This window comes from Osmerus mordax, chromosome 2, assembly GCF_038355195.1.
Source record: "Osmerus mordax isolate fOsmMor3 chromosome 2, fOsmMor3.pri, whole genome shotgun sequence".
In the NCBI taxonomy this organism is placed as follows: Eukaryota; Metazoa; Chordata; class Actinopteri; order Osmeriformes; family Osmeridae; genus Osmerus; species Osmerus mordax.
This window is the reverse complement of record NC_090051.1, coordinates 20,507,168-20,518,689: the sequence shown is the minus strand read 5'-3', so window position 1 is coordinate 20,518,689 and position 11,522 is coordinate 20,507,168. Positions and strand designations below refer to the sequence as shown.

Genomic DNA, 11,522 nt, shown 5'->3' with positions numbered 1-11,522 from the left:
AGCCAGAGGAGGAGCCGGGGAGTCGCTTGTGGAGTGGAGACGAAATGGAGAGTACACGGAGGAGGTTGATCGAAATTTTAAGAAACCATGTGAAGATAGGAACAGTCCAGACTAGAGAACGACATTTACTCCAAACTCTGCATAAGGAGTGACACATTCAAACTATCTTTTTTTACAAGTCTGGGCAGCTTGGACGTTATTTTGTCGGCTTGGTTGCACAAACGCAAGACGTTAAGCAGGAGAAAAGGTGAGAAGGGGACTTCCGCTGACATGGGAGCATAGAAGTGTGTAGGCACTTTGTAACTCACAGTAACTGATGCACCTCGTGTCATGCACGCATTTCATTGTTTGGCAATTATGTAACGGATATGCGATATTGGAAAATGTCCTCACGGAATACTATATAACGTATCCGTATACTGAACAGTCGTGGTGTTGCGACGTTTTAGGTAGCGATCTTCCATCATTGTTGTGGATAATGTAATTTGTCTGTTATGTGTTGCATATCCCCGGCCAGTGCGTGATGTTCGTCGTCTTTAAAATCAGTTTTTTAGTCATGCTAACTAGCTAGCTAGCGGTGTTAGTTGCAAAACTAGCCAGGTCAAATCACATGGGACTGTGAGGCAGCAGTTACAACATGTCGAGACGGCACTCACTGCCCTTGCAGAGTTTTGGCTTCTGTACGTTATTCTTGCCAGTTGTCCCTCCACTTGACGGCGATGTGGTGCATTGGAAAGATAGCAATCGCTCTCTGACACTAAATTCCCATGTAGCTGACCTGCAAACTTGGATAACGTAAACTAGCATTATGTAGCTTAAGGGCGATGAACAGAAAAATCAACTAACTACATTCGTGCATGTTCAACCAGCCATGCAGTGTACCAATACTCTTGGATTGTGCTCAGATCGAGGTGGACTCAGGAGGCACTGGGGGGCTGGCTTGCCTTGCTATAATCAGTCCGCGTCACAGTGACCTTAAAAACTCTACAAAATCTTCTGTGTGTTAGCTGGCATGACCCCCGTAACCCGCATTAATTACAATAGCTAACATTAGACGGCGTATAATTTGGTATGGTAGCCTAGCCTTCCGTTGACTTTAACCTCTCACACAAGCTTCTTGACAAAAGGGAGGCAAATGCTGCATATCTTTGGTGGCATCTTCCTTTGTGTAGCTGAGACGGGGTGGTTAGGGTGAGGGTGATTAGCCACTATACGGACTACCGACCGTAGGAGTGACACATGAACAAAGCATCTGTCGGCTAGACTTGATAATGGCTGTCAGTGTCACGGCCTTGATCTAGCCTTTCTTCCAACTATATCTGTATTGATTAATTGATTCAGTTCCCCATTCTGCCTACTGTAATGCATGGTTCATTCTCTGTTCCACGTGTGACCATATGTCTCTGCGTTAAGACAGTGGTGTTCCTCATATTACAGTCATTTGCATGATTGCTACACCTGACCAAATAGCTGTAAAACTCACCACAATCATATTAGACTGACACAAATGCTGGGCAGCAGGTTGACAGTCAGACAAATGAGAATGTGTTCTTACAACCGATGCTTCTGTGTCTATATAACCTGGCCTTATGTTGCTCCAGAAGCTATGCTGATACAGACAGACAGACAGACACACAGTCCGGCTTGCAGAAAGACCGGTAGGCAGACAGGCACCCAGATTCAGGGTCTTGTTGGCTGTTAAGGCCTGATAAACATCAGCCTGTATGGCTCACTAATGAGAATACAGCCTAATAAGTGTAAGGAGCCACAGATCGATACCTCACATTGCTGATAAAAACGAACCAGTCTGTTTGTCTAGTGTGTTAGCATATTGGGTTAGTCTATGGTACAAATGCTTCTTATGTATTGGACTCTGTCTGTCTGTCTCTCTCTCTGTCTCTCTCTCTGTCTCTCTCTCAGGTGTAACTCAGTATGAGTCGAGGTGGATGGGGGAAGAAGAGAGCCAACGATGACAGCGGGTGGGCTAGCAGCGTGAGTAACATTCCGACACGACCTTCCTGGTTCCCCCGGCATCTTCAGTATCAGCACCTGCGATTGCCCCCTGCCGAGAGGTCATGACCCCTCCGTATCTGTGTTCTCATTGGCCCTTAGGGGGGCTACATGGCTGCCAAGGTGTCCAAACTGGAGGAGCAGTTCAAGACGGACGCCCCCAGAGAGAAGCAAAAGGACGGGGCTTGCTCCGCCATCTTCAACGGGGTGGCCATCTACGTCAATGGCTACACAGGTGAGCAGGCTGAGCAGGCATCATCGCCCGCAGCCCTCCGGCTGTACGCTGCTCCAAAACACCAAACACAGGCTGGTGTAGCTCAGACCAGCTGGCAGGGGCGAGCTGTGATGGAGGGGAGAGGGTGGAGTGGAGGGGAGAGGGTGGAGTGGAGGGGAGAGGGTGGAGTGGAGGGGAGAGGGTGGTGGGGAGAGGGTGGAGTGGGGAGAGGGGAGAGAGTGGTGGGAAGAGGGTGGAGGGGAGAGGGTGGAGGGTGGAGGGGAGAGGATGGTGGTGGTGGGCTGCTCTTAAGGATGGTTCTGGTGTAGTTCTGAGCTGAGCCACACAGAGCCATGTGCTCCTCTCCTGTCTTGGTTTATCTCCCTCTCCACCACCGTCTCTCTGGGTCCCCCATGTTTTTCATTTACTTTATATAAAAAAAAAAAAAATCTTCCATTACAAATGTTGATGGTAAAAAAAAGTGGACTCTTTATTTCAATCTCATCCCTTCTCAGTGGGTCTGCCGCATGAAAATAGATTGGATATGTAAATGTTCAGGAAGCTGAAGCTTCTAGCTGTGAGTCATGAGGGACGCCTGATTGGCTGTGACTTAAGTAGAATTAACTGTCATCTCTGGTCTAGCCCCTTAATATATCTCAATACAGCCTTAAAGTTAGAGCTTGATTTGATCACATTTGGACCTCTAACGGACCCTTTTTGTGTGTGTGTGTTGGGCACCCTGTGTGTGTGTGTGTGTGTGTGTGTGCGTGTTGGGCACCCTGTGTGTGTGTTGGGCACCCTGTGTGTGTGTGTGTGTGTGTGTGTTGGGCACCCTGTGTGTGTATGCAGACCCCAGTGTGGACGAGCTGCGTAGACTGATGATGCTACACGGGGGGCAGTTCCACCTGTACTACTCCCGCTCCAAGACCACCCACATCATCGCCACCAACCTGCCCAACAACAAGATCCAGGAGCTCAGAGGGGAGAAGGTGGTCCGGCCCGAGTGGATCACTGACAGGTGTGTGTACTCTGTGTGTGCGTGTGTGTGTGTGGGGGGGGAGGGCGGGACTGTGTGTGTGGACTCTTAACCCTTACATTTGCTCCCACGGTGGCCCTCCTCCTGTCTGAACAGCATCAAGGCTGGCCACCTCCTTTCCTACCTGCAGTACCAGCTCTACGCCAAGCAGAAAGGCCTTAGCTTTCCCAGTGTGTGTGTGCGCCAGGCCCCAGAGACGGCAGCTGGACCCAGCCTGGGCCAGCCTCTACCCAGCCTCCACGGCCCTGTCTCCAGGCACGATCAGCCCCAGCCCGGCCTCCTCCCCAGCCACGTCCCCCTACACCCAGGAAACTACCATTCCCTTCTGCACCTTTATCCTCAACCATACCCTGTTCACAACTCCCCCCTTGCTGAGCTCCTAAACCCCCACTTCTCTCCCAACCTCCCCAGCCCCCAGTCCAACCTCCTCGGCCAGGGGCCCGGCCTCTACAGCCCTTTCCCCAACCCCGTCCCTGTCCCCTCCGACCCAGACCCACCCTCCCATCCACACGGCGCAGGGCAGCCTCTGCCCGGCTGGGTGCGCTCGCCCCTTCCCTACACCCCCCCCAAGGCCAGCCGTCAGTCGGCCCATCCCAGCCACGAGCACTTGTCATCGGGCCGCTCTCCCCTGGAACCCAGCCTGTCCTCCAGCCACATCCAGCACAGCTACCACAACCTCAGCTTAAGATTGTGAGTACTGGTGGAAGTAGGAATGTGTTGCTCAGGAAGCCTGGTCATGTTTTTAGCATAAGGAGGGTATATGCATTGTCATGACGTGCCATGTTCACAATGTACCTGTTTTCTTCTTCTAGGAACGGATCCCTACAAAGCTCCCATGATGCTCTGTGGCCCAAGGTGAACGGGGTGCAACAGGAGGCAGGCGACGACCCCCCCTGTCCTGTCAGACCCCCCAGGGGGGTGAAGGAGCCTCCGCCCCCCCTGACCAACGGACACGTCCACCCTGTAAACGGTGCCTTAAAGCCCCTGGACCTGTCACCCACCCCTGCACGTCCCCCCTCCCGCAAGCCTGCTTCTGACCGGGGCTCGGACCGGTTCCAGCCCCCGGGCACACGCCCCAGTCCTGGCAGGGGGTCTCCTGGTGTGTCTGTTTCCCCCCGGCCCTCCAGCCCCCCACCGCACCCCCTCACCCACCCCCCCACGCATCCTCACAGCCCCCCTGGACAACCCCCCCCACCTCTTCCTGTAAATCACCACTCCAGAGGAGGCAACCCCCAACCAGCCAATGAGCAGAGACTCAAACCCCCCCCGCCCACTTATGAGGAGGCCATAGCCGCATCGGAGTCCCGCCCTCGCCAAGCCTGCCAATCCCAGCCTCAGAACGCCTGTCAATCCGTGTCAAATCTCAATAAGACGAATCCCGGCCCCTCCCCTGTGCGCCTGAATGGCTGTCACCACAATGCCTTCCCCTCTAACCCTGCCCCTCCGGAGGGACGGGACCAATCAGTGAAAGCCCCTAGACAGGTGGGCGGGGCGGGAGGCGGGATCATCGCAGAGTTCTACTCCCACTCTCGCCTGCATCACATCTCCACGTGGAGGACGGAGTTCTCGGAGTACGTGAACGCCCTGCAGAGCCGGCGCCGAGCAGCAGGGGAAGCCACCTTCCCAGGGAAGGAGCGTCTGAAGAGGAGCTCCGCACACAGGCCAGACACAGGTACACTGGAGGGGGGAGAGGAGCTCCGCACACAGGCCAGACACAGGTACACTGGAGGGGGGGAGAGGAGCTCCGCACACAGGCCAGACACAGGTACACTGGAGGGGGGAGGGAGAGGGGGGCTGGGGGTGTGGGTGTGTAAGGAGAGGGAAGCTGTGAAGTGGGTGAGAGAGAAATTGTAATTGAAAACTGCAGAATGACAGTGTAGCCGTGGGCTTGGATGTACTCTTACCGTGTGTGTGTGTGTGTGTGTTTATCCGGTGTGTCTACAGCACCTAGTGTCAAGTCCTGTATTCTCCATGTGGATATGGACTGTTTCTTCGTGTCGGTGGGGATCAGACACCGGCCAGATCTTAAAGGCAAGGAGACCTACCTCAGGACACACACACTGTCAAATAATACAACTAATATCCACAGTGTCTTTTTACATTTGATTAAATCTGTGATATCAACATGGCCAGATTGAATCATTTTGGGTCTGGTGTTAATGGTTAAACAGCTTAACCGTTAAATGTGTGTTCCACGTGTGTGTGTGTGTTCCTGTAGGGAAGCCTGTGGCTGTCACCAGTAACCGGGGGAGTGGCCAGGTGGCCCATAGGGCGGGGACTAACCCCCAGCTGGAGCAGAAGTACTACCAAAGGAAGTACACACACCCCCAACCAGGTGAGACACACACACACACAACCTGGTGAGACACACACACACACACACCCCCAACCAGGTGAGACACACACACAACCAGGTGAAACACACACGCACACAACCTGGTGAGACACAGACACACCCCCAACCTGGTGAGACACACACAACCTTGTTTGACTTGTGTCTGGATGCTTACTGTGTGTCAGGGAGTCTAGACGAGGACATGGAGACCAGCCCCGAGCCCAACGGCCCTGTTTCCCATGGCAACGGGCTGGACCTGGAGCTGTCCAGGGCGGAGATCGCCTCCTGCAGCTACGAGGCCAGGTAAAACACACACTCTCTCACACACACACACACTCACAATCTGACTGCAGACAGGGTTTTAAATGCCTGCCTCCATTCATAAATTGTGTGTGTGTGTGTGTGTGCTTTCCCCCCATAGGCAGGCGGGGGTGAAGAACGGGATGTATTTTGGCCAGGCCAAGCAGCTGTGCCCCTCCCTGCAGTCTGTCCCTTATGACTTCCAGGCCTACAAAGAAGTGGCTCTGGCCATGTATGAAACCCTGGCCAGGTGAGGACACACACACACGCTTGCTCTCTCTCTCTCATTCTCTCTCATTCTCTCTTGCTCTCTCTCTCTTGCTCTCTCTCTCATTCTCTCTCTCATTCTCTCTTGCCCTCTCTCTCATTCTCTCTTGCTCTCTCATTCTCTTGCTCTCTCTCTCTCATTCTCTCTTGCTCTCTCTCTCATTCTCTCTCTCATTCTCTCTTGCTCTCTCTCATTCTCTCTTGCCCTCTCTCTCATTCTCTCTTGCTCTCTCTGTCTCTGCTCACTCTGTCATTCTCTCCAACTTTCCCTCCCTCTGGCACTATCTCTACAAAGTTTGCTACCCCTCCCCCTCCCCAGTTACACCCACGACATCGAGGCCCTGAGCTGTGACGAGGCGCTGGTGGACGGCTCCTCCCTGCTGGCGGAGCTGGGCGTCACCCCAGACGAGCTGGCCAGCGCCGTGAGAGCCGACGTCAGGGACCGCACCGGGTGCTGCGCCTCGGTCGGCATGGGTGAGGGCCGTCACCTGTCTGCCTCCATCACTCTTCCTGTCTTTATGGAGCCTTTTATCCATACAGGCTGCTGTTATTCTAATATAGAAACGGTTTTATACTGCAAGACTGCCCACCCCGAAGATAGACATTTAGAAAGATATTAAGTAGCTCGAATGTAAAGGAAATTGGCTTCATTTCCTCCATTCTGCCCGTACGGTTCGAATCCTCCCCCGCCCTACTTCCTGTCCCGTCCCATCTGTAACCTCTGACCCCCCCCCCCCTCCTGCAGCCTCCAACATCCTGCTGGCTCGGATGGCGATCCGCAAGGCCAAGCCAGACGGGCAGTACTTCCTGCGGTCGGAGGAAGTGGACGACTTCATCAGGGAGAAGTCTGTCACCAGCCTGCCAGGTGTGTGGCCTACAGCACCATCTGCTGGTCGCACCATGCATAACAGACACTTCTTTGTCTCGTACGGACGACACACATTTCTCTGTGTACCAGAGGATAAAAAATGTGTATTTATAACTGTCTGAATAGTCAAAATGTCATTGAGCAGGGCAGAACTGGTTGGAGAGACCATTGGATATTTTAAATGATAGTTTCCCATTGGTTTCAATATGCCAGACAAAAATAATCAAGCACAGAAAAATCCAAATTGACAGTCTGGGACCGAGGTTGACCCCCCCCTCTCTCTCTCTCTCTGGCAGGCGTGGGGCGGTCGATGGGCGTCAAGCTGGCGTCTCTGGGGGTGAGGACGTGTGGCGACCTGCAGCAGGTGTCCCTGACGCGGCTGCAGAAGGAGTTCGGCCCGCGCACCGGACAGACGCTGTACCGGTTCTGCCGAGGCCTGGACGACCGGCCGGTGCGCAGCGAGAAGGAGAGGAAGTCCGTCTCAGCAGAGATGAACTACAACATCCGCTTCACCCAGGTCAGGGCCGCGAGAGTGGGAGTTCTGTCCATACACTCGCTCACATTCTATTCTTACTTCCTCTCGTTCTGTTCAGCGAACTCACTCTTCTGTTTATCTCCTCACATTTCATATCCTCTGTCTCCTTCTCTTCCCTTAATCTCATTCCCTCTGTCCCCCTCTCTCCCTCCCCCCCTCCCTCCCCCCCTCTCGTTTCTTCCAGGTGGAGGAGGCCAAGCTGTTCCTGACCAACCTGTCCATGGAAGTCGAGCGCCGTCTCCAGGAGGCGGGGCTAAGGGGTCGGAGGGTGACCCTGAAGGTCATGGTGCGGAGGCCGGGGGCGCCGGTGGAGCCAGCGAAGTACGGAGGTCACGGGATCTGTGACAACCTGGCCAGGTGAAAGAGAGGGACTTATACCTCAACATCCTAGTCCCTTATCCTGGAGAACTACATGTATTTGTGTAGTTGTTTGCGATTGCTTGATGAACTTTCTCCCTCTCTCTCCCCCTCCTTCTCCCCCCTCAGGTCAGTGACCATGGCCCAGCCCACAGACAGCGGTCAGGTGATAGCCAGTGAAATCATCAAGTTGTTCCACACCATGAAGCTGGAGGTGCAGGAGATGAGGGGGGTGGGCCTCCAGGTGCAGCTCCTCGAGGGGGCCCACTCTGCAGGCCAGGACCCCGCTGGCTCCAGAACCCGCTCCATCAAGGACATGTTCACGGCTCAGAGAGCCCCTGCAGCAAAACCCAACAACACAGGTGTGTGTGTCTATTTAAGGCTGTATCTTATTGGATGTATTAAATCATAAAATCGCCTGCCTGTCAGAAGTTACCCTGCTCTAGGAATTGTGACATTCTTTCCCCTTCTCTCTCTCTCTACTTAGAACTCCATAATGTTTCAACCGCAGACCCAACCTCCAATCAGACGATGGCTTCTTCTCCCAGAGCCCTGCCCCCGTGTCCCTCCCCTACCCCTCCCCGCCTCCCCACTCCCGCTGAGCCATTCCCAGGGACGAGCAAAGGGGAGTCGCCTCCACCTCCACGAACCCCAAACCACGCCCACGGCCGCCTCAACCTCAGCATCGAGGTGCCCTCGCCGTCACAGGTACCAGAGGTCACGTCCTCAACACGGGTGGTGGGGGCTGGGGAGGGGGATCAGGGGGTGACCAGAGCTCTTGACCAGGTCTGGTTGTTGTGGTTGTCAGGTGGACCGCTCGGTGCTGGCAGCCCTGCCGGCTGAGCTGAGGGAGCAGGTGGAGGAGTCCTGGACCCACCGAGACAGGAGGGCCCCCCGTGACCAGCCCCCTGCACCCCCACCGCCCTCCTCCCCACCCCTGCCTCCCTCCTCTCCCCCCCGTCCTCCCCACCACGCCCCTCCTGTCGGCACCCTGGTTCTGCAAATCCCCAACCAGTCTGGCTCCACGGGCATTATCCTGGAGCTGCCAGACTTCTCCCAGGTACTGCCCCCCCCCCCCCCACACACACACACACACACACCAGAACAGGTCACCACGTCTGGTTCTTGTGGATCCCTCTGTGCTGTGTCACACAGTCCCTGTGTTGTGTGTTCCTCTCCGGGGGGGTAGGTTGACCCGGATGTGTTTGCCGCCCTCCCCAAAGAGCTCCAGGAAGAGCTCCGCTCAGCATACAGCCGCAGGGAGAACGCCTCGCCCCAGGGCATTGTGGGTATGTTGCAGGAAATTCTCTACCACAACTTCACGTCTACACTTGGTAGAAGGAACTGTCAATATTACTACTACTATTCAAAACTTCTACAGAGTTTTCTACAATATTTTATATAAATAAAGAACTACAGAGTTTTATCTGAATGTAATTCTTGGATTTGTATCCCTGCGCTCTCCCTCTAGTGGAGCAGAGGAACCCTCTGTTGCAGCTGAAACAGTCGGGGCCGGCGGGTTCCGTGGGGCGGGTGAAACGCCGCTACAAGAGAAAGAATGCAGGAAGCCCTGCGAAGAAAGGCCACTCCCCTTTGAAGAGGCCCCGCCCAGAAAGCAGCCCAGTGAAAGCTCTACCGCTCCGATCTAGGGACCTGCCCAATGGACATAAGGTAAGGGCGGGGTCACATATCCCTCACCAACATCTTCCATTGATTGACTCAGATTAGGTTCCGGTGCATTGTTGAAGACTTGATTGCTCGCCTTACGTAGCCACCTTAAATCAACCGACACATCCCTTTATCTTCCTCCTCAGACAGAGAACGCACCCTCCACCTCCTCTCTGAAAGAGGCTGTTCAGGAGCCACTGTCCAAGTTCGTCCCCCGCCCCTCCCCTGCCCTGGCCGGAGCCTGCGACTTCACTGACATTAGGACCCTCCTCCGGGAGTGGGTCACTTCCATCTCAGGTAGGTGGGGGGGAGCATGGGTTGGGTCCTACCATCTCAGCTGGGTAGATGGGGGGGGGGGGGGGGGGAGATGAGTCATCCTGTTTCATGTATGTTGAGGGAATGTGAGTCACTGTTGTAGTTTAGAAACTGAGGAAGACTGCTGCTGGCTGTTATCAATGCTGTGTCCCCCCCCCCCCCTCTCAGAACCCATGGAGGAGGACATTCTGCAGGTGGTCAAGTACTGCACTGACCTCATAGATGACAAGGACCTGGAGAAGCTGGACCTGGTCATCAAATACATGAAGAGGTACAGATCCCTGGGCTATACTGCTCTGTCTGCTCTAAAACATGAAGAAGCAATATAGAAGGACACACACCGGTGTCAGTAAGACTGAAAAGCTAAACTCGTTTCATAATGATGTCTTCCTCCCACTGTTGTGGTCTTCTCTGCTCCTGTGTAATGTGTTCATTTAGTAGATGCTTTTATCCGAAGCGACGTCCGGGGGCGGGATTTCACCCTGCGACCTCTTGGTCTGCAGTCAGAATCCTTGACCGCTGAGCTACATCCTCTGTTTCTCCCGCAGGCTAATGCAGCAGTCGGAGGAGTCTGTGTGGGGCATGGCCTTCGACTTCATCCTGGACAACGTGCAGGTGGTGGTGCAGCAGACCTACGGCAGCATGCTCAAGATCACCTAGGAGACGCCTCCTTCTCAGATGTCATTTCCAGAAATCGCTGAAGCTAAGCGGAGAGAGACACATGACCTCCAACCCCCCCCCCCCCCCCACCTGTCCTCGTTTAGATCCTCAGTGTATATTCTGTTTTTCGTTAGTCCTTCTCTCACAATCCACCCTGACATGTCAGTCTATCATGGTTGCCAAGCGGAGACAAACTGTCATGGGTGCCAAGCAGAGACTAACTGTCATGGCTGCCAAGCAGAGACAAAAACACTACAGACTGAGTTGTATCGGCTTTGTTTTGGTTTTTTAAAAATCTAAACAATTTTGTACATTTTCTTCAGCTAAAAAGTGCCAAACTGTTGTTAAAGCATATAAGTGAAGTTTTCAAAGTTTTTTTCATGAACAAAAGCTTGTTTATGTAAAGAAGAGTTTATTTGTTTTCTATTGTTGTATTTACGGACTGTTTGTTTTCTTCGCCGATGTTCGTTGTCATTTCCTGGATACGAGACTCATGGTAGTCAAGCCTATGGTCAAAGTTCTGTCGAGATCATGCAAGGTTAGAGGAAAGAGAGGGTATAACTTGGTGCGGGATGAGAAAGCTGTTGAAGTGATCTCCACAAAAAAATATCTGTACTTAACCACTGTGTATATCATGGTTGTATTTGGAGTACTGGTGTAATGAATGTAGTTCTAAAGAGAAACGGGACACCCTCCATCATTTTGAGTTTTGTAAATGAGGTTCACTCATGTGAGCCATCTATGTTGTGGTTTCTAACTGTATTAGCTTGCTTTTCCCCCTCACCTCCAATGTCTCTTGTAAAGGGAAAGTCGAGGGTTTGTTTTTGGTCAGTCTACATTTCTATCACTGCTGACCTGTGCCTGAAGACCTGAAGCTGTGACCTGATCATTTGTATGTTTTCTAAAAACTTGATAATAAACTGAACTCTGCTAGAAACATTTACTCTGTGTGGCGAC

General features: G+C 53.4%; 1 protein-coding gene across 1 annotated transcript; it reads left to right on the top strand.

Annotated features, from left to right (window-relative positions):
- The first annotated feature begins 41 nt into the window (after positions 1-41).
- rev1 (REV1 DNA directed polymerase) lies at positions 42-11,508 on the top strand. The gene is made up of 22 exons (XM_067227605.1): positions 42-247; positions 1,921-1,992; positions 2,113-2,245; positions 3,074-3,242; positions 3,357-3,950; positions 4,073-4,932; positions 5,205-5,291; positions 5,479-5,595; positions 5,781-5,898; positions 6,017-6,145; positions 6,482-6,636; positions 6,908-7,027; positions 7,327-7,547; positions 7,750-7,922; positions 8,052-8,284; positions 8,410-8,630; positions 8,731-8,982; positions 9,112-9,211; positions 9,394-9,593; positions 9,737-9,887; positions 10,074-10,176; positions 10,454-11,508. The coding sequence occupies exons 2-22, from the start codon at positions 1,933-1,935 to the stop codon at positions 10,563-10,565; spliced, it is 4,308 nt and encodes a 1,435-aa protein (XP_067083706.1). The 5' UTR covers positions 42-247; positions 1,921-1,932; the 3' UTR covers positions 10,566-11,508.
- The last annotated feature ends 14 nt before the right edge of the window (positions 11,509-11,522 follow it).

Bases quoted from the DNA above. Each gene is read 5' to 3' on its own strand.
- rev1 (XM_067227605.1), top strand. From the start codon at position 1,933: ATGAGTCGAGGTGGATGGGGGAAGAAGAGAGCCAACGATGACAGCGGG. The intron at 5,899-6,016 runs GTAAAACACACA...TTCCCCCCATAG, and splicing joins TCCTGCAGCTACGAGGCCAG to GCAGGCGGGGGTGAAGAACG. The intron at 8,285-8,409 runs GTGTGTGTGTCT...CTCTCTACTTAG, and splicing joins AGCAAAACCCAACAACACAG to AACTCCATAATGTTTCAACC.